Source organism: Hyla sarda, chromosome 7 (genome assembly GCF_029499605.1).
Source record: "Hyla sarda isolate aHylSar1 chromosome 7, aHylSar1.hap1, whole genome shotgun sequence".
Classification (NCBI taxonomy): domain Eukaryota; kingdom Metazoa; phylum Chordata; class Amphibia; order Anura; family Hylidae; genus Hyla; species Hyla sarda.
Window position 1 is genome coordinate 109,542,930 of NC_079195.1, and position 22,684 is coordinate 109,565,613.

The following is a 22,684-nucleotide window of genomic DNA, read 5'->3' on the forward strand; positions in this document are numbered from 1 at the left end:
ATGAAGAGGTAGAATGGAATAGTTGCCCACAGCAACCAATTAAATAGCTTCTTTCATTTTTCCGAGGGCTCTTCAAAAATAAAAAAAAAAGGCAATCTGATTGGTTGATTTAAGCAACTGCACCCCTTTTCTTTACACAGTTTTTAATACATCTCACCCATAGCCTGCAAGCATGGTCAAGGGTTTAGCAGTTTTTTTTGTTTTTGGAAGCCTTAACCTGGATCAACAGGGAAACCAAATTTCTAAATTTACCCATACCGCTCCCCTTCATCCATATCTTTTCTGCCACATTGGATGAACTTGATTGACATGTCTTTTTTTCAACTATACCAGCTATGTAAATATGTAGCGAGCGTACCTCAGAATCTTCCTCATCAGAGAATAGACCCTTGGTTGGCTTTTTGATGGATGGTTCAGATGGCTGACTTTTTTCTGTAGGTATCTGTATGTTCTGAAAGCAATTAAAACAAATGATAGAGAACCAGCAAAAATATCATCATCAGTATGTATTATGCCCAGTATAGTCTTTAGAGACTCCCACCCATAACAAGATGCCAAATGGCAAAGTAAAAGCACAATACAGTACACATGTATGAAATTATGCCACACGTATGCCATGATACTACCACCTTCCGGTTAGCAAATAAAATAAGGTGCCATAAAACTTAGCTGTTATTTACGGGTTCTAGCTAAAAACCACCAAATAAAGAATTATTGTGTAATAATTGTATAACCATTAAAAATTTTGGGCCCCAGATTCGAGGTCACACATTCCAACAGTCTTAGCTGTAAAGTATGTAAGAGTCACAATACTGAAGATGTCAGGGACACCAAGTCCTGATCCTGAGAAAATAAATAAATTATATATATGTATATATATATATATATATATATATATATATATATATATATATATATTTATATACACATATATATAAATATTAGCTGAGTACCCAGCGTTGCCCGGTTTTTCCTTCCTAATCCTTGTTGGGGAAAAAAAAAAATCAACAAAGGATGAAGCTTTTGACTTCATATCCCATCCTCATATGTTGTTGTCATATCCCAACCCCATATCACGTCCTCATAACTCAACCTCATATACCGTCCTCATATCCCGACCTCCCATCCCGACCTCACGTGGGACTGATTTGTGATGAATATATTGTAAGCTGAAAATAGAAGGGGACATGGCTTTGTGGGACTGGGCGTGATTTAATAAAAGGGGTGGGGCTTAAACAGTAGGCGTGTCTTTGTGAGATGGGGTGTGGCTTGCAAGCTGGATTGACACATTCACCAGGAGATGCAGAGCGGAGCTTGTGGAATAAGATACTGAAAGTCCCATATACTCGCATGGGACTTGAAACAAAAACCCATCTTTTATATAAGGGTATATGTAATAGTTAATTTAACCATCATATCTTTTTATTTGACATATAAGTAATATGTGTACCAGGTATTATTGAAATATCTCCAGCCGTACGGAAGTTATGTGGGAACATACATTTCCCATTGATTTGCAAGGGACTTCAAACAAAAACCCTGCCCCTCACAAATGGGGGTAGTTCAGGGTTAAATTAAGTGGACATATAAGTAACATGTGACCAAGTATTATCAAAATATCTCCAGCTGTTGGAAGTTATGCAGTAACATATATTTCCCATAGACTTGTATGGGACTTTAAACAAAAACCCTGACCCTGGCAAATGGGAGTGAGTAAGGGTTAAATCACCTATCCTATGTTTGTTGTTGACATATAAGTAACATGTGTGCCTAGTTTCATGTTAATATCTTTAGCCGTTTGGACGTGATGCTGGAACATTTACACACATACATACATACACACACACACATATACACACACACTGGGGGAGATTTATCAAAACCTGTGCAGAGGAAACGTTGCTGAGTTGCCCATAGCAACCAATCAGATCGCTTCATTTTTGAAAAGGCCTCTGAAAACTGAAAGAAGCAATTTGATTGGTTTCTATGGGCAAGTCAGCATCATATCCTCTGGACAAGTTTTGATAAATATCCCCCCATTGATTTTTATATCCTTCCTCATCCTTGTTGTGGAGGAAAATAAACATAGGAAGCTTTTGACTTCATATCCAGTCCTCATATATTGTTGTCATATCCCGTCCTCCCATCCCGACCTGTAATATGTGTACCAGGTATTGAAATATCTCCAGCTGTACGGAAGTTATGTGGGGACATACATTTCCCATTGATTTGCATGGGACACAAAAACCCCGACCCTCACAAATGGGGGGGGGGGGTAGTTAAGGGTTAAATTAACTATCCTATATTTTAAGTGGACATATAATAACATGTGACCAAGTATTATTGAAATATCTCCAGCCGTTTGGACATTCTGCAGTAACATATATTTCCTATAGACTTGTATGGGACTTTAAACAAAAACCCTGATCCTGGCAAATGGGGGTGAGTAAGGGTTAAATCACCTATCCTATGTTTGTTGGTGACATAAGTAACATGTGTGCCAAGTTTCATGTTAATATCTTTAGCCGTTTGGACGTGATGCTGGAACATACACACATACATACACACACACACACACACACACACACACACACACACACACACACACACACACTGGCCCTCATTTACTAGGTTTCTTTGTGGGTTTAAATTGCCTACAATTTATTTCCCACGATATTTACAAAGGTTTCTCTACATTTTGCACTTTCCCTACATTTAGCTTTTTTTTACACATGCTCTGATCTGTTGGGTTTACCTCAGCTGAAATCCACCACATTTTCTGTGGAAACCTTAGTAAATATGATGTTTTTTTGTGAAAATGTCAGGAACACGCCCCCTTTCTGAGACCATGCCCCATTCTCCCGGCAGCCACGCCCCTTTTCGGGTTTTCTAAGCAAAATTTAGAGTTAGTCGGAGTTTTTTCAATTCTGGCGCATACAGAATTTATGGCGCAATGCGACAGAATCTGGCGCACAACCCGACAAAACATGTCGGGTTTGAAATAGTAAATGAGGGCCATTGAGATATATATTTATAGAAATAGAAAAAATGAAGGCGACCGCAGCACACAGGAGTATCCAGATAAAAGTTGGTTATTCCATGAACATAAGGTGCAAGTGTGACGTTTCTGTGTTCTCACAACACCATTCTCAAGCCTCTAGTTTATTTGGATACTCCTGTGTGCTGCGGTCGCCTTCATTTTTTCTGGATATGCTGTTGGACCCTGTGAGCCGACCGCAGTGAAACGTTCGGTCGGCTCATTTTTGCCCCGTATGCGCTTTTACAACCGGACCGAAAACCGTGGTCGACCACAGTTTTAGGTGCGGAGAAAAAAAACATACGGGGCAAAAATGAGCCGACCGGACCGAATGTTTCACTGCGGCCGGCTCATTGAAATTAATTACATACGGGAGCGCATAAAAAGGCATACGGGAGCGCAAGTTTTTAGCTCTCCCCTGCCGTATGCGCTCCCGTATGGGGGAAAATGTAATGGGAACTAAGCCTGACACACAACCTAAATGTATAGCTACATATCCCAGATCTGCAGCTTTCTACTCACAGAAAATCCAATGCTCTTAGTTTCCATTACATAATCATGTGCAACTAAAGATCACTGTATAGAGCAGTCTAACCAATAAACCCGTGCATGGTAAGTAATTTATTTGGCTGAATGACCATAATACCCAACTTTCTCCTCATTACTGCTAAAATAAAAAAGTGGTAATTGCTCCAAATAGAATTTAATTTTACTGTCCCTTTCCTTAAACAAAAGTCAATCATTGAGAAAGGACACAGGAGGCTGCCACAGGGTTCAGTTAATTTAACACCTTAAAGGGGTACTACGGGGCTCCACCGTTCTGAATATTTTGTTTAGAACGCTCAGAGCCGGAGGCCGTGATAGTGATGTCACGGCCACGCCCCCTCCATTCATGTCTATGGGAGGGGGTGTGTCGCCCCCCCATAGACAAGAATGGAGGGGGTGTGACGTGATGTCCCTAGGGGGCGTGGCCTTGATGTCACAACCACTTATGCAGGAACCCGGGGTTTGTTTAGAAGGCTGGATGCTGCGGAGAATCGTGGGGGGCCCCCCCAACAGTGGGACCCTCGTGATCACACATCTTATCCCCTATCCTTTGGATAGGGGATAAGATGTCTAACAGCGGAGTACCCCTTTAAGGATGAGGGGTTTTCTCATTTTTGCACTTTCGTTTTTTTCTCCTCCCCTTCTAGAAATCACAACACTTTCAATTTTCCACCTACAGACCCTTATGAGGGCTTGTTTTTTGCCCAAGCAGTTTTACTTTGTAATATCATCAATCATTTCACCACAAAATCTATGGCGACACCAGAAAAAAGTTATTGAAATTATGTGGGATTTTGTAAATTTTGGGGGCTTCCGATTCAACACAGTGCACTTTTCGGTAAAAATGACACCTTATCTTTATTCTGTAGGTCCATACAGTCACAAGGATACCTAATTTGTATAGATTTTATTTTGTTTTACTACATTAAAAAAATTATAACTACATGCAGCAAAATTTGTTTGTTTAAAATTGTCCTTTTCTGACCCCTATAACTTTTTTTATTTTTTTATATACAGGGATGTATGAGGGCTCATTTTTTTGCGCTGTGATCTGAAGTTTTTATCTGTACCATTTTTGCTATGATGGGACTTTTTGATCGCTTTTTATACATTTTTTTGTGGTACTTGTGACCGTTTGCAGGCATCCTCCCCATTGTATGCAATTTTTGCTGGGGATCGCCCTTAGCAACGGTTTACAAGTGCAGGACCTCCGCCCCAGCAAAGGTGCACAACTGCACTTGGGGTTGAGTTTTCCTGCTATAACCATGTTCATGCAAATATAAGCCGTTATGTCTTTGCTTAGGGCTTATACTAATGCACCCCTTTATCTTGCTGGGTACCATTAGGGTTTCACCTGTGAGGCCTGCTATAAATGAACCAACCAGGGTGGGGCTTGTAGCTTGTCTACTCCCTCCCATTGTATGTGTGCTTAGATTCACACTGGAGGGGACTGAGGAGCAATCTGCAAGTCGGGCCTATGGCTGCCGTAATTTGGTTCCCGGTTTTAATTTATCTGGCCAGGTAGGTTAGTTGATAGGACCCGCACCATTTGAGAAACCTTGGCGTGGTGTGCGGGCTCAAGTGTGTCCTTCATATAAGGATATATTGGCTAATGTCTCAATTTTACATCAGTTTTGAGGGTTAGTTAATGTCATTGTTTACATTAACCACAGTTGTGAAACCATATTGTGATCCATAGGTGCAGGTCCTCCACTCCAATGAAGGTGCACAACTGCACTCGGGGTTGAGCACCTTGTATCAACCTTGGATCACATCAATGTAAGTGTTTATACAAAGTAACCAAAAACACACAATTTTGCACTTTGGAATTTTTTTATGTGTACGGCATTGACCGTGCAGTTTAATTAACATTATATTTTTATAGTTCGGACATTTATGCATGTAGTGGTGCCACATTTTTATTTTTTTATGGGAAAAGAGGGGTGATTAAAATTTTTATTAGGGAAGGCGTGGTCCCGATCCGCTCCGCTGAGCTGCCAGAATACATTTTTTTTCTATTTTAGATTCAGCAATTTGATCACGGCGTCTAAGGGGTTAATGCTGGAGATCACTGCGATCGGTAATGTCTGGTATTTCCCACATGTCTTGGCTGCTGATAGCAGTCAGGACCACCCCACTAAGACGAGGGGGTCAGCCCATAAACCCGTATCATAGAAGGGGAACGGGTCGAGGGCGTACATTCCCTTTATCTTTAAAGGGTAGCTCCCACCAACCCTCTTTTTTTTTTTTTTTCTGTCCCTGCCTATTGCCCTTCTATCCCTAACCCCCTCCCTGCCTTTATTTTCATATTTATTGACTAATAATTGCCATTTTGTCTGCCTGGTAGTGTGCTCACTACCAGGCAGACTTCCCCAGCAGGCACCACGTCACTGATGCCTGCTGGGGGGGGACTTCCGCCCTTAGTTCTAACAGGGTGCCTCCAGCTGTTTCACAACTACAACTCCCAGCATGCCCTGACATCTACTAGCTTACAGGGCATGCTGGCAGTTGTAGTGGGGAAACAACTGAAGGCACCCATTTGTACCAACCTTCCGCCCCCACCCCCCTCCCCTCACCTCCGGTCGCTCAGATGGATAGAAGAAGCCGGGACCGCGAACTCTGCGCTGCGCGGCGAGCTGCGGAGAAACGGGGAATCCAGATGCAGGACGTGCCGGGGAATCCAATTCAGTTACCGGAGTCTGCAGAGAGAGTGCAGACTCCATCTGGGCTGAGGTACAGGCTGCGTGCATTGTGCGGCCAGGGCGGCTGCTCCTGGACTTTACTGCGCTGGCTTCCTGCCTGTTTGATTGACAGACAGGAAGCCAGCGCGCAGTGAATGAATTTCGACTCATTTGCCCGGCTGAAATGAGTCGAAATTCTGTAGTGACGTCACTGCAGAATGCATTCGGCCACTAGGAGGGCGACCCCTAGTGGCCGAATTTAAAAGTGATTTTAAACTGTTTTAAAATCACTTTTTTTTATTAAACTATATTAGAGATATGTTGTAGTACTTAAGTACTACAACATATCAATTTTTTGTTTTCATGACAGTGCCCATTTAAGCAGTTAAAGCCATAAATTAAACCTTCACAGAAATGTTTAGTACAAAAAACTATATAGCAGTCCAGTCTATAAGATGGTGCCTGTTCCACAAGACAGAGTTGCTTAAAACAATGGGAAAATGAAGATCGCGCTATGCTAGGTGAACTTCTTACCCACTATAAAAAGACTTTTGCTCATAATGATCATACATCATAAATCACATACACACCTTCTTTAGTGTTTTTTGTGTCGGCGCCTCAGTCTCTTTTGGTTTAACAGTTGTAGAAGAGATAGAACTGCGGTCACTGAATAAGTCATCCTCATCAGCAAACAGATCTGATGCTGGCTTGGCTTTTCCTATAACAAAGAATATAAAAGTCAAATTTAAAGGGGTACTCCACCCCCAGACATCAGGTGCACGGAGCAAACTTCACTCAGTGCCGGATGACTAGCAATGTGGGGTGGAGGCTTGTGACATCATGATAACGCCCCGCTTGTGACGTCAAGGCCACGCCCCCTCAATGCAAGTCTATGCCGTAATTGCCCCCTCCCAGAGACTTGCATTGAGGGGGCGTGGCCGTGACGTCACAGACCTCCGACCCTACACCCGTTGCTCTAAATGAATGCCGGGTGCATCAGGAAGATCGCGGGGGGGCCCAGCGGCAGGACCCTCACAATCAGACATCTTATCCCCTATCTTTTGGAGTACCCCTTTAAGATTGCTAAGATTGTAATTTTATAGTAGATTTAAAAAAATGTTTATAAATAAATAAATCAAATCGATGGATTCTGCGGCAGATGCTGTGTGAGCAAAAGCAGCTGTAAAAAAAGGAAAAGTTATGGCTCTCTCCAGCACTTGTTGTAAACCTAAAGAGGAAGTATACTTCCGATGGAAGGCTGCAAAATATTACACTGTATAGACATGCAGTGAAATACGTCACCCAGGAGTTCACATTAAAAAATAAAACCCTGCAAAGATGATTTTTTTTTCCCCTCAGAAGACTACTCTTTTCTATACAGTTGAAGGAAAGCTATGCCAATGCATGCCAGCTCAGCATATGCTAAAGCACTCTAAGCATATGTTGGGTACCTATGGATATGTTTTAAGAAGGGATCGACCGATATCGATTTTTTTAGGGCCGATACCGATAATCTGTCACCTTTCATGCCAATAGCCCATAACTTATACCGATATTCTGGTATAAGTTATCGGCTATTTCAACCCCTCCGGCGGGGCAGAAGCCGTTGTAGATCAATCATCGCCTCCCCCCCATCCTCTGCCCACATACCGCCGTCGCACCATCGCCTCCCCCATCCCCGGTGTTATAATTACCTGTTCCCGGGGGTTCGCGATCATTCTGGCTCCGTCTGCATCCTGCGCTGTCACTGTGCGCACTGACTGTGACATCACATTGGGGAAGTCACTCGTCATTACGCAGCGCAACGCACAGCAATAGCGCAGGAGCCAGAAGGATCGCGGACCCCCGGGAATAGGAAATTATAACACCGGGAATGGGGGGAGGCGATGGGGTGGCGGCGGTATTTGGGCAGAGGATGGGGGGAGGCGATGGGGCGGCGGTATGTGGGCAGAGGATGGGGGAGGCAGTATGTGGCCAGAGGATGGGGGAGGCAATGGGGAAGCGGTGGCGGTATGTGGGCAGAGGATGGAGGGAGGCAATGGGGCAGCGGCGGCGATGATAGTCTCTGGGTGGGGGGCGGGGCATTATCGGCATATCGGCAAGATAATTGCCGATACCGATAATGTCCAAAATCGCGATTATCGGCCGATAATATCAGCCAAGCTGATGATCGGTCGATCCCTAGATGTGTATAAAAATAAGAATAAAGATCAGGAGAGTCCTAAAAAAAATACATTTCCTTCTGTCCTGATATCCTACATTCAGGCAGTAATACACTAAAATGTTGCATACCTGAAGGTTGCGTTGGGGCTGCTCCAAAGACTGCATCATCATCGGAAAACAGACCTGCACCGGCTGAGGGTTTTGGGGTAATATCTGGAGGTGTGGGTTGTTTTCTTTTATCCTTCTCTGTCAATACTGATGAGTTGATCACATTCTCCCCTCCTGTGGCACGAGCAATGGTGACACCAGATAACAGATTTTTATATATTAGCAGTAACAAGAAGTCTGCAAATCAAGATGCTGCAAATGTCCCGAGCCAAGACAATTCCAAACATGAATCTGAATATAACCACCTAGATATTCTGGGGTGATAGGCCTGTTTAACCTCCACTGTATGTAAATAGTTTTAGGATTTTCTAAGAGATGCTACATTGCGGTATTTCAATGAAAGTAAATGTATGACTCCATATCACATGGGTTTGTGTGGGATCGACCTTCAGGGATTCTTTACTGTAAGAGCAGTGAGACTATGGAACTCTCTGCCAGAGAAAGTAGCAAGGCGAACTCCATAAGAGTTTAAAAGGGGCCTGGATACATTTTAGGAGAGTAATATTACATGGGTCTTTGATCTAGAGATTTATTCTAATTGCCAGATTTGGAATCAGGAAGGAATTTGTTTCCTAAAATGAACATTTACCTCATTGGGTTTTTGCCTTCCTCTGTATCAACACTATAGAGTAATAGGGTGAAGTGGATGGGGGAGGGGGCGATTGTCATTTTTCAGCCTTACAAATTACTGTATGTAACTATGTATATCTAACCATGTGATGACAAACATAATATGTATACTTTTCTATTGTGCCACATTGAACAAGAATTGAAACATTATTCATGTAAAAAATGGGTACATAGGATTATCATCAATATGTTTAAGCAGCGCATTTTGAAAGTGGTAATTTTGTCCCTTTAAAATGGACATTTATGGCATATCCACGATTCCCCCCCGCCTTTTAATCCTCGTCTGGGTCTGTTTTTGCACAATTTGTGTAACTACTATAACGGTTAATGGGAGTTACATAAACATCACAGCACTGTTAGCTATGCTGTTTCTGTAGCTCGTGGGGATGTTCGCACAACTTCCATGAAAGTCTATTATGTTGTGTTTCAGTGAACTATTGTTCTAAGCATTGTTCTTTTTAACCTTATTCTGGACCTGTAAATGTATGAAATATATTGGAGTTAATATATACACACACACACACACACACACACATACACTATACCTGGGAAAAGGGAAACGCCTCCATAGGGTGGTTTCTTTTTTACATCTGATGATAAGGATTCTGCAGTGAAGACAGATTTATTAAGTATCTGGCAATGTAGTCCAGCTCGCTCCACCCGTACACCCCCGACACGGATTCGCACCCAGCCTGGTGCACACAAATCCAAACGCAAGAACGGCAATCCAGAGTGGGTAAGTAGAAAATCCAGACTATTAGCTCACGGTAAAAACGGTACAAGCAACCAGCAGATCAGACGCGTTTCAGGCGCATGCGCCTGAAACGCGTCTGATCTGCTGGTTGCTTGTACCGTTTTTACCGTGAGCTAATAAAGTCTGGATTTTCTACTTACCCAACTGGATTGCCGTTCTTGCGTTAAGACAGATTTATTACCTATTTATTTTGAACATTGCAATGTAAAATATTATAAATATGTTAATAAATTGACACTGTACCAGGCTTTGCTACAGGAGTTGGTTCCGTTACTCTCTGTTCTCTCTTCTGAACATCAGAGAAAAGGTTGCCCTGCAGCCAAAAAATAAAAAATGCACATCAATCAGAAGAATAAAACACGAAAAATACACTATAATGAACACCATAAGAAAAAAACAGCAGTGGAATCTAGTCTGACACACATTAGTTATACAAATTATAATTTAAAGAAAACTTAATCTTCCTAGTGGTTTCATTAAGGAATGTCATGCAACAATCACTCACCTTTTCTTTTTCTTAGTTTCACTATCTTAAAACATTAGACTCTTGCTTTGCATAGCAGCAGTCTGGCATACAGCAGCTGATAAGTACTGGAAGGCTTAAGACTTTAAAACACATGTAATTTGCAAATCTGTATAACTTTCCATCACCAGTTGGAATGTAATTCCAATTTACAATATGTCTGCTTTACATTTACAGTGCAGCAAAATCCAATTGAAGTCAACTGGACTCATGGAAATTCCGCCGTGTGAACATAGCCTAGGAGTTTGTTCTTTTATGGCAATTGCATCAAACGACGCCCGGGACATGCAGTTCCGGGTGCCGGGCAGGTGAATTAGTCAGGCAAGCAGCGCTAAATGCCGGAAGAATTCACATATGACGGGGAAAGACCGTCTTGCCCAGTCACTAAACTGCTATAGACCGCAGCTGTATGTTGCAGCCTATACCAAGCCTTCCTGGCGGAGGTGCACGCAGTGAGTGACGTCATCGCACATGTTGCACAGGAAGACGGGACGCCGACGTCCTGATCAGCACTTGCGGTGACGTCACTCCCCGTGTGCACCTTCGCCAGGAAGTCCCTGCATGGAACAGGGAGATGTAAGTAGAAGTGAGTTACTTACTCAAACTTGGCTACTTACTATATAAGGGAGGACCTGCCTACCACTAGGGGCAAACCTATCTACTTAGGGCAGTGCTTCCCAACCATGGCGCCTCCAGCTGTTGCAAAACTACAACTCTCAGCATGCCCAGACAGCCTTCGGCTGTCTGGGCATGCTGGGAGTTGTAGTTTTGCAACAGCTGGAGGCACCCTGGTTGAAACTTAGGGGTATACTTGTTTAAATGGGAGCCCTACCTGACGGGGGTCATATCTAACCGGGGGCCTTTCTACCTACTGGGAAGCCCCACCTAATCATCAGGTAGGGCTCTCTAGTAGGTAGACAAGCCCCCAGATAGATATGACCCTCATCAGCGATGGTAGTCATATCTATCTGGGGGCCTATGTACCCACCTACTGGAGAGCCCTACCTGCTAGGGGTCAAATCTGTCTGGGGGTCTGACTACCTATTGTGGAGCCCTACCTGATGGAGGTCATAGCTATCTGGGTGCCTTTCTACCTACTGAAGAGCCCTACCTGATGGGGGTCATATGTATGTGCGGACCTGTCTACCTATTCGGGGACATATCTGCCTACTGGGGGAGCCCACCCTTTCTACCAACTGGGGGGGGGGGACACATATCTATCTGGGGCATTATTTACTTACTAGGGGAGCCCTACCTACCTGATGAGGGGACGTACCTACCTGATAAAGGGACATACCTTCATGAAGGGGCGGACTACCTACTTAATGGGGCGAACGTACTTATCAGGGGCCTTATCCACCTAATTGGGCGACATACTCGTCTACCTATTAAGTTTCTATTAATAATGACCTTACTTTCATACTATTTTGGTTGAAATTCTTTTATGTACCAGGACAAGTGGATCGTCATGAGAGACAAGTAGACCATGCTCTGTTTTAGTCCCTTGGACAAGTAGTTTTTTTTTTAATTTCCACACACATATATATATGTGTGTGTTATATATAATATATATATATATAATATATATATATATATTTTATATATATATATATATATATATATATATAAAAAAATCCCAAAATAAGCAGCACATCGAGGTAATTGAAGAGATGTAGGTAGGGTGCTGGCGTGAGGCTGGCGAAACGTCGCTTTTGTACCTCATGGAATAAAAAGCACTTTGCACTTGATTTTGGTGTGCTGCATATTACTACGATTATATATATATACACACACACACATACACATATTTTCCCCCTCTTTTTATTTCATGAGCCATAAAATTATTTAGCGAAATAACTTGCGTTGATTTTATATTCCAAGTTAGTATATTTTATGGGTTTATTACATTTACACCATAAAAACAAATAATTTCATATCGCTAATTACAGAGAGCATTTCCCACTGACTGAGTTGTATAAGGGCTTGTTTTTTGCGGGATGAGATGCAACTTCTGATTGCCTTATTCCACATATAATATGATGCATAACAGAGCTGTATTGTAGTGCTGAACTGACAAGCACAGCTGATCAGACTCTGCTTCTTGATGCCTCCAGTTCAAATGACTCTAGATGCCATGGCTACATCAGTGATCACTTTGTTGGATGCAGTTCGAGAACAGAGGAAGCTCCCTCCCTTTGTAACCCTGCTTGATGCTGCGTTTGCACTGACCATAGCAGCTAAAGGGTTAAACATCAGGCTTGATGTTGTAGTTCTGTTCCCGACAATTGCAGCAGGAGCCTAGCAATGTATGGCAGCCGGCATCTGCCGTGGTTGAGACAGGCACCACTCCTAATCCTGTGTAATCCCATGGGTGTAACTGTGTGTCCATTTGCGGGCGCCTCCCACTAAAATGGACACACAATTATGCCCATTTGTGGGAAGGAGTTAAAGATATAACTGCAACATCTAAAAGGTTTACATGGTTTCACTTCAGGATTCCAGCATGTTGTACACAGACATTCCTGTAGCTCATGGGACCAAATCCATCCCTGCCTACTGAACCTTGTGATATGCTACCCCGCAATCCATGTTTGGCACATAAAGACCATATTAAGGGAAATACATTTACATTCACCAAGAATACCTAGGTAATTTCAGACAAACCAGATCTGTTGCAGAAATGTAACTGACTCCATGTAAATGATCCTTGCAGAAATGCAAATTTGCTACATGTAAATAAACCGTAAAAGGATATACAATAAGTTTTGCTTTATTTCACCAACCTCTCCTTCGTCGTCCTCTTCCTCCTCCTCCTCCTCCTCCTCATCATCATCAAAGAGCCCCTTTCCTCCACTGAACAGTCCTCCTTTATTGCCAAAGAAATCTTCATCGGTAAGTTTAGGTGGCTTAAAAATATCATCCTCTTCATCTGAAAAAGGTAAAAAAAATAAAAATAAATTATATTATAATATATATATATATATATATATATATATATATATATATATATATATATATATAAATCATAAAATTATACTGTATCATGAATGTTTTGTACTACTTAAAGACCATCCTACCATCAGAGGGAAGTTTTCGGGTGTCTTTTGCTTCTTTTTCTTTTTTGTTTTTGACTTCAGATGTTATAGCTGAAGTTAATAAAAATGCACTTGTTAGAAAACCATTTCTACATTATATAGAACTATATAGAAGCCTTTTTTCAACATACATGACTGATCTGTCTCCTGCCGTTTGGGGACTTCCGATTGTATACGTGCTGCCAATTCATCAGCAAAGGATTTTGTTCTAGTTTTCGTCTGAAAGTAAATATTAAAAACAGTCACTACAATCACTTATTACAGCCCGATAGCCTTCTCTTAAAGGGGTACTCCGGCCCTGAGACATCTTATCCCCTATCCAAAGGATAGGGGATAAGATGTCTCATCGTGGGAGTCCCGCCACTGGAGACCCCCTTAATCTTTCATTCGCCACCCACCTGTTTGAGCTGCATGCCGCAGTGCCAGCTCACAAACAGCCGGGTCGCCACCCGGCTGTTTGTGAGCTGGCACTGCGGCGTGCTGCTCAAACAGGTGGGTGGTGAATACAAGATTGCAGGAGTCCCCAGTGGCGGGACTCCCGCGGTGAGACATCTTATCCCCTATCCTTTGGATAGGGGATAAGATGTCTCAGGGCCGGAGTACCCCTTTAATAATACATCTTATTAGAAAGACTTTCTGATAAAAGCTTAATGGACAAGATTTGTGTGTGTGTATGTATATATGAATCTTGTCCATTAAGCTTTTATCAGGATATAGTGATAAGTTAATATACTATTTAAGTTAAATAATTAACTCTTTAACAGTCCTATATAAATCAAAAGAAAAGAAAGGGCACTGGTTCTTTGAGCTATTAATGATTTCCCTTCACACAACCATTGGATAAAGGAGTTGTTCCCTCATTACACATGATCTCCTATCCACAAGATAGGGAATAACTGTCAGATCAGGGAAGGTCTGACCATTACGATCCCAGATCCCCCCCTCATCACGATCCTGAGAACAGGGACTTGCTTTTTTTCAGAATGGAGCTGTGGGGTGCACCCATGACCATCACGGAAATCATTCTGTACGGCAGATGCCAGAGATGGCGACTCCATAGAGTATGAATGGAGAGTCAGTCACATGAGCACACTGCTGTGCCATTGTGATGGGAGAAGTTGGCCCCTGTTCATGAGATGATAGGGGGTCCAAGCAGTAAGACCTTTAATTCCCATCAGTTCTATATCATGCTCAGAGCTTAGGTGTCAAGGAGGCGGTGCCTAGTCGCAGCAACTACACCTCCTAGCTGCCCAATCCCTACCTGCCTACAATATTAATGGTCTAACATGGTCTAGTATTAAAGTGCAACTGTCACTAAGAAAATGCTTGTGAAGCTGCACATACACTGCACTAGGGCTTCACAAGCATATTCTTGGCATACCTTTATGAATAAATTCTTCTGTTTTATACTTACAGTCAGGCGCAGTTGATTGACAGCCGGCATGTGCAGGAGAGCTACACAGGGCCGCTGCAGGCAGGCGAACCCTGTGTGCTACTCAGCTGTGCTACATAAGCAGAGACTGCACCTGACTGCTGCAGCAATTATAAAACTGTGTTTTTGTAAGTATAAAACAGACGAATTTATTGATAAAGGTATGCAAAGAATATGCTTGTGAAGCCCTAGTGCACTGTACAGCTTCACAAGCATATCCTTGGTGTCAGTGGCGCTTTAAGATAGGCAGCCAGTATAAAATCAGTGGGAGTCCAATGTCTGGAACACCACCAATCCGATGCCTAAAGTGTCTGTAACCTGCCACGAAGCCTCACGCCCAGTTCTGTGTTTTTCACAGAAAAAGCCAAACATTCCACAACTACTATCCCTGGTACTGTACACGTCAGTCCCATTCAAGTACTGTAAAAATGAATGAGCTTCCATATCAGTACCAGTCATTTCCTAGTATATGGTGTTCTGCCAGATGAACAATAAAGGGGGATGCTGCACTGGAAAAAGCCCCTTTAGTCAGATGATCATGGGAATGCCAGGAGTCAGACCCCCACTGATTTATATTTAAGTTTTTCCTTGTGAAAGGCCATCAATAACAGAAATCCTGGAAACCCTTTTTATATGTAGTATTTTAGAATGAAAAAAGCATTTTGGATCCGCAGCGTATTTTATGCTGCGGATCCGCAGGTGACCAGACCCATAGTGTGCCTCCAGTTGTTGCCTGCCCCCTGGCCTGCTCGCAGCGGCAATGCGCTAATCCAAGCAGTCACACAGGGGTCGACGAGTGCACTGCAGTCGGAACAGCCGCGATGTCTGAGTACACTGTGCATGCGTGTGGCAACTCGCAGGCCTCTGTACAGCTGCTCGGAGAGGCGGATTGCAGCAAAAAGCAGGACGGGGGGGGGGATTGGGGGGGTAGGGGGGTTGGAGTTGGGGCAACAGCTGGGGCACACTTTTGGTCGGGTCACCGGCGGATCCGCATCCATTATGTATGACCCCACCCTAAAGGTTCTGTCAGCATTTCTGATAGGCCTGTTTTAGTAAACAATTTACAGAACTAAAAAACAATCTTACCGATTTATCATTGTCTTCATCCTCCTCCTTGTCTGAATCCCCAAACAAGTCTGAACCATTATCCTCATCTTCATCACTAAGAGCTGGATGATTCTATACAAGTGGGAAATATAAACTTTTAATGCAAATTACAATCATTTTCCTAAATCAACAATTTAAATGAAAATAATTTCTATGTTGACACCATCGGTGAAATTTATCAAAACCTGTGGAGAGGCAAAGTTGCCCAGTTGCCCATAGCAACCAATCAGATCTCTTCTTTCATTTTTCACAGGCCTTGTTAACCCCTTCCCGCTATTGGACGTATGCATACGTCCAGACGAATTACACGTTCGCGCAAATGGACGTATGCATACGTCCAAGCGATCTCCTGCTCTGCCGCGGGCAGCGCAGGAGATCGCGGGTGGGACTCAGCTGTCAATCACAGCCGGAGTCCCACCGCAGCTGCCGGGGCCGCGATCGCGCCGGTCCCGGCAGCATTAACCCCATAGATGCCGTGATCAGTCTGATCACGGCATCTATGGTGTTTGCAGGGGGAGCGCTCTCTCCCTGCCCATCAATCGCGGCGCCGCGATAAAATAAGGGGGATCGAGGGTGTCCAAGACACCCTCGATCCCCCTTGAAGAGATAGGAGTGAGGTGGCAGGGTTGCTACCCCTCCTATCCCTGCTATTGATCGGCGGAGCGGCCGACCAATAGCAGACTGGGGGCGGGGGGGTTAAAGTTCGGTTCCCCGCGCTATGCCCGCCCATCGGTGTCCGGGCACAGCGGGGGGAACCGTGTAGTGGCGGCGGCGGCGATCACGTACCCGGCGGCGGCGGCTGTGATCACGGCGGCGGTGGAGGTGAGTATGGCGCCGCGTGTCCATAGTCTGTTGCCTAGCAACATCTGCAGGGCGACAGTTTGGAGAGTGGTCTCTAAACTGTCGCCCTCCAGATGTTGCAAAACTACAACTCCCACCATGCCTTGACAGCTGTTTGCTGTGTTGGCATGCTGGGAGTTGTAGTTTTGCAAGATTTAGAGGGGTTCAGGCTAGAGATCACTGACAGTGGTCTCTAAACTGTAGCCCTCCAGATATTACAAAACTACAACTCCCAGCATGCTCAGACAGCAGTTTGCTGTCTTAGCATGCTGAGATTTGTAGTTTTGCAACATCTGGAGGGCCACAGTTTAGAGACCACTGTCAGTGATCTCTAGCCTGAACCCCTCTAAATCTTGCAAAACTACAACTCCCAGCATTCAGGAACAGCAAATGGCTGTCTCGGCATGCTGGGAGTTGTACTTGCGTGCATCCAGCTGTTGCATAACTACATCTCCCAGCATTCTCTTTGGCAATCAGTACATGCTGAGAGTTGTAGTTCTGCAACAGCTGGAGGCACACTGGTTGGGAAATACCGAGTTAGGTAATAGGTTCTATTACCTAACTCAGTATTTTCCAACCAGTGTGCCTCCAGCTGTTGCAAAACTACAACTCCCAGCATGCACGTTCTGTCAGTGCATGCTGGGAGTTGTAGTTTTGCCCCCCTATCCCATGTGAATGTACAGGTTACATTCACACTGGCGACGGATTACAGTGAATTCCCTGCTTCAGGTTTGAGCTGCAGCAGCCGCAGCTCAAACTCCTAGCGGGAGACTCAGTGTAATCCGCCGTCAGTGTGAATGTAACCTAAAAACACTACACTACACTAACATAAAATAAAGAGTAAAACACTACATATACACACGTACACTGGCCCCCCCCCCACCACCCCTTCCCCCCCAATAAAAATGAAAAACGTATCCTACAGCAGTGTTTCCAAAACGGAGCCTCCAGCTGTTGCAAAACAAAAACTCCCAGCATTTCCGGACAGCCATTGACTGTCCAAGCGTGCTGGGAGTTTAGCAACAGCTGGAGGCACCCTGTTTGAGAATCACTGGTGTAAAATACCCCTATGTCCACCCCTATGCAAATCCCTAATTTAGGCCTCAAATGCACATGGCGCTCTCTCACTTCGGAGCCCTGACGTATTTCAAGGCAACAGTTTAGGGCCACATATGGGGTATCGCCGTACTCGGGAGAAATTGCCTAACAAATTTTAGGGGGCTTTTTCTCCTTTTACCCCTTATGAAAAGGTAAAGTTGGGGTCTGCACCAGCATGTTAGTGTAAAAATAAACATTTTTGTACACTAACATACTGGTGTTGCCCCATACTTTAAAATTTCACAAGCGGTAAAAGAAAAAAAGCCTCCAAAATTTGTAACGCATTTTCTCCCGACTACGGAGATACCCTATATGTGGGCGCAAAGTGTTCTGGGGACGCACAACAAGGCTCAGAAGGGAGAGCGCACCATGTAAATTTGAGGTCTAAATTGGTGATTTGCACAGGGGTGGCTGATTTTACAACGGTTCTGACATAAGTGCAAAACAATAAATACCCACATATGACCCCATTTTGGAAACTACACCCCTCACGGAATGTAACAAGGGGTACAGTGAGCATTTACGCCCCACAGGTGTCTGACAGATCTTTGAAACAGGGGTCTGTGAAAATGAAAAATAAAATTTTTAATTTACACAGCCCACTGTTCCAAAGATCCGTCAAATGCCAGTGGGGTGTAAATTCTCCCTGCACCCCTTATTACCTTCCGTGAGGGGTGTAGTTTTAAAAATGGGGTCACATGTGGGGGGTCCACTGTTCTGGCACCACGGGGGGCTTTGGAAATGCACATGGCCAAATTCTCTCTCCAAAAGCTCAATGATGCTCCTTCTCTTCTGAGCATTGTAGTTCGCCCCCAGTGCACTTCACGTCCACTTATTGGGTATTTCCATACTCAGAAGAGATGGGGTTACAAATTTTGGGGGGTATTTTCTGCTATTATCCCTTGTAAAAATGTAAAATTTGGGGGAAAACAAGCATTTTAGTGTAAAAAAAAATATATTTTTTTACATATGCAAAAGTCGTGAAACACCTGTGGGGTATTAAGGTTCACTTTACCCCTTGTTACGTTCCCCAAGGGGTCTAGTTTCCAAAATGGTATGCCATGTGTTTTATTTTTTCTGTCCTGGCACCATAGGTGCTTCCTAAATGCGGCATGCCCCCAGAGCAAAATTTGCTTCCAAAAAGCCAAATGTGACTCCTTCTCTTCTGAGACCTGTAGTGCGCCAGCAGAGCACTTTTCATCCCCATATTTGGTGTCTTCTGAATCGGGAGAAATTGGGCTTCAAATGTTGGGGGGTATTTTCTGCTATTACCTTTTTAAAAATGTAAAATTTTTGCTAAACCAAGCATTTTTGGTAAAAAAAAAAATATTTTTTTTACATATGCAAAAGTCGTGAAACACCTGTGGGGTATTAAGGTTCACTTTATCCCTTGTTACGTTCCTCAAGGAGTCTAGTTTCCAAAATGGTATGCCATGTCGTTTTTTTTTTGCTGTCCTGGCACCATAGGGGCTTCCTAAATGCGACATGCCCCCCGAGCAAAATTTGCTCTCAAAAAGCCAAATATGACTCCTTCTCTTCTGAGCATTGTAGTTCGCCCGTAATGCACTTCAGGTCAACTTATGGGGTACCTCCATACTCAGAAGAGATGGGGTTACAAATTTTGGGGGGTATTTTCTGCTATTAACCCTTGCAAAAATGTGAAATTTGGGGGGAAACACACATTTTAGTGAAATTTTTTTTTACATATGAAAAAGTCATGAAACACCTGTGGGGTATTAAGGCTCACTTAATTCCTTTTTACGTTCCTCAAGGGGTCTAGTTTCCAAAATGGTATGCCATGTTTTTTTTATTTGCTGTTTTGGCACCATAGGGGCTTCCTAAATGCAACATGCCCCCAAAAAACCATTTCAGAAAAACGTACTCTCCAAAATCCCCTTGTCGCTCCTTCGCTTCTGAGCCCTCTACTGCGCCCGCCGAACAATTAACATAGACATATGAGGTATGTGCTTACTCGAGAGAAATTGGGCTACAAATTCAAGTATAAATTTTATCCTTTTACCCCTTTAAAAATTCAAAAATTGGGTCTACAAGAACATGCAAGTGTAAAAAATGAAGATTTTGAATTTTCTCCTTCACTTTGCTGCTTTTCCTGTGAAACACCTAAAGGGTTAAAACACTTACTGAATGTCATTTTGAATACTTTGGGGGGTGCAGTTTTTGTAATGGGGTCATTTATGGGGTATTTCTAATATGAAGACCCTTCAAATCCACTTCAAACCTGAACTGGTCCATGAAAAATAGCGAGTTTGAAAATTTTGTGAAAAATTGTAAAATTGCTGCTGAACTTTGAAGCCCTCTGGTGTCTTCCAAAAGTAAAAACATGTCAATTTTATGATGAAAATATAAAGTAGACATATTGTATATGTGAATCCAAAAAAAATAATATTTGGAATATCCATTTTCCTTACAAACAGAGAGCTTCAAAGTTAGAAAAATGCAAAATGTTCAATTTTTTCATAAAATTTTGGGATTTTTCACCAAGAAAGGATGCAAGTTACCACAAAAATTTACCACTATGTTAAAGTAGAATATGTCACGAAAAAACAATCTCGGAATCAGATTGATAAGTAAAAGCATCCCAGAGTTATTAATGTTTAAAGTGACAGTGGTCAGATGTGCAAAAAAGGGCTGCGTCCTAGAGGTGAAAATGGGCTGTGTCCTTAAGGGGTTAAGAATGAAACAACTTTTCCTTTCCACAGGTTTTGATAAATCTCCCCCCATATGCTTTCAAACTTTCTTTACGATCTAGAGGGTATAGCAATTCTGACTGTAAGAGCTATGTCTACCTAAGAATATAGTCACATATACAGGACCCACCGCAGATTTGAAGATATAAAATCCACACTAGCAGATTTTACAAAAAAATTCTTATGCAATTTAAACTGCCTTGTAAAATCAGCAATTTTACAACTTCAACTTTGAAATCCACATTTTTTACTTATTATCCCAATTGCATTACATTATTGCTTTGGAAATGAAAACTAGACATGTAGGTAGTGATCAGTTCACATCACATTGTTTTGTATGGTACAAAGTTCTTCTGCATTTGCAAAATAGATAAATATTCCTACTAATGGCCCCGTTCAATTTAAATTTTTTTTTTTTTTTACGCAAAAGCAGCAGGTTGGCATCAGTTACCATTGATTCCATAAAGAAACTCTATTGGCGAGCAGGCTAGAGAGGTACAGCATGCCGTCATTTTTTAACACTGAAGTCAAAGCAGATTACATGGAAGGTGTGTGTTTCAATCTGCTAAAATGGAGGTATAACGCTACCATCAGCCAGTGTCATGTTTAAACAGTATAGCACAGAAAAATTATTTCTTACTGGTTTCTTTTCTTCCTCTGAGTTGTTGCCAAAATCCTCTTCTGACTCCTGTTGTTGGAAACAGATGAACATTAAATCATTAAATTATCTCAATGAACAAAATAACTTACAATAATATGACAACGAATAGTGCACGATAAGTAAAGAAACCACCTAAAGGAAACACTCCTCCTCATTGCATACAAAATTATAATATTCTGAGGAAGTAACAGTCATTCGTGGACATATCCGTGCACAACAATTCACATGCGGGACCGTAAGATTGTATTACACTAGTAAAATCAGGTACAGTGGGTGGAATAAATAAAAAGCTCGCCAGAGTCTGTTAGTAAAATGAACTTTCCATACTTACTGATACATTTGCAATGTCAATTGAGCTTAGAAATATAAATGTAGTCAATACCAGCTCACAAGAGTACTTTGATACATACATTGCTACATAGCACTACTACTACTACCACTACAAACCACAAAATTCCCTTCCTCTACATTGTGAGATAGTGACAGGAATGGTGGTTGGGAATCGCTATATTTCCCCAAGGTACCTGTCATATGTAGCTACCAGGCTTCAGGAAGCACATGTCTGATCCAGGGAAAGCTGGGTAAGATAGGAGCAACCCATGAATATTTGAAACCATAGCTGCCAAGGACTTTGGTAAAGTACTTTTCTAGCCTAGATTTTAATGGAATAAAAGGCAAGTTGGTCGTGGGGCCTTTATCCCCTTTTCTAGCCAGTCCAGAATTTTATCTGGGCCCAAATCATTACAGGGGCTAAAGACAGCTGGCTACTGGGCTTTACAAAGAGGTGTAACTGTGAGGCACTTGTACAACTGATGGAAATAGGAGTCCTAATGTCTGCAGCCTAAAAAAAAAGACATTTTGAAGTGTGTGATTAACACGATTTTGTTGGGTGGCTGGTAGTAAGCCACCTGTATTTATAGGGAAGATTATTGTATAGTTAGCATTTAAACAAGCAGGAATTTATTTAGTATTTTGTGCCCGAGTCTGAAGGCTGTAATTTGTTTGCTGTAAAATAAAAACAGGAAAAGCCCTGTTAAAACTTGATTTTCGTATGCCCGTCTCTGACTGCAATTTGCCTGGCTCTACCGAGCTAATTTCTGTGAGACAGAAATGGTCGTCAGGGATAGCTGAAGCGCATATCTCATCCAAGGAAACAGAAATAGTTAAATCCCTGGCAAGACTTAGCTTGCTAGGGACTTTGGCAAGTTCTGTTATCAGGCCTGGATTTTTATGAGATGAAA

At 42.8% G+C, this 22,684-nt stretch overlaps 1 protein-coding gene across 3 annotated transcripts in view; it reads right to left on the reverse strand.

Moving 5' to 3' along the window:
* Positions 1 to 22,684, reverse strand: part of WASHC2C (WASH complex subunit 2C) — a 103,451-nt gene that overhangs the window by 60,860 nt on the left and 19,907 nt on the right. For all 3 annotated transcript variants that reach the window (XM_056530408.1, XM_056530407.1, XM_056530406.1), the window contains exons 7-16: positions 21,423 to 21,470; positions 16,116 to 16,208; positions 13,729 to 13,816; positions 13,580 to 13,648; positions 13,286 to 13,431; positions 10,223 to 10,292; positions 9,771 to 9,830; positions 8,557 to 8,709; positions 6,855 to 6,982; positions 359 to 451 (exon numbers count right to left, since the gene is read on the reverse strand). In XM_056530408.1, coding sequence (XP_056386383.1) covers positions 359 to 451; positions 6,855 to 6,982; positions 8,557 to 8,709; positions 9,771 to 9,830; positions 10,223 to 10,292; positions 13,286 to 13,431; positions 13,580 to 13,648; positions 13,729 to 13,816; positions 16,116 to 16,208; positions 21,423 to 21,470 — 948 coding nt within the window. The remainder of the gene's footprint in view (positions 1 to 358; positions 452 to 6,854; positions 6,983 to 8,556; positions 8,710 to 9,770; positions 9,831 to 10,222; positions 10,293 to 13,285; positions 13,432 to 13,579; positions 13,649 to 13,728; positions 13,817 to 16,115; positions 16,209 to 21,422; positions 21,471 to 22,684) is intronic.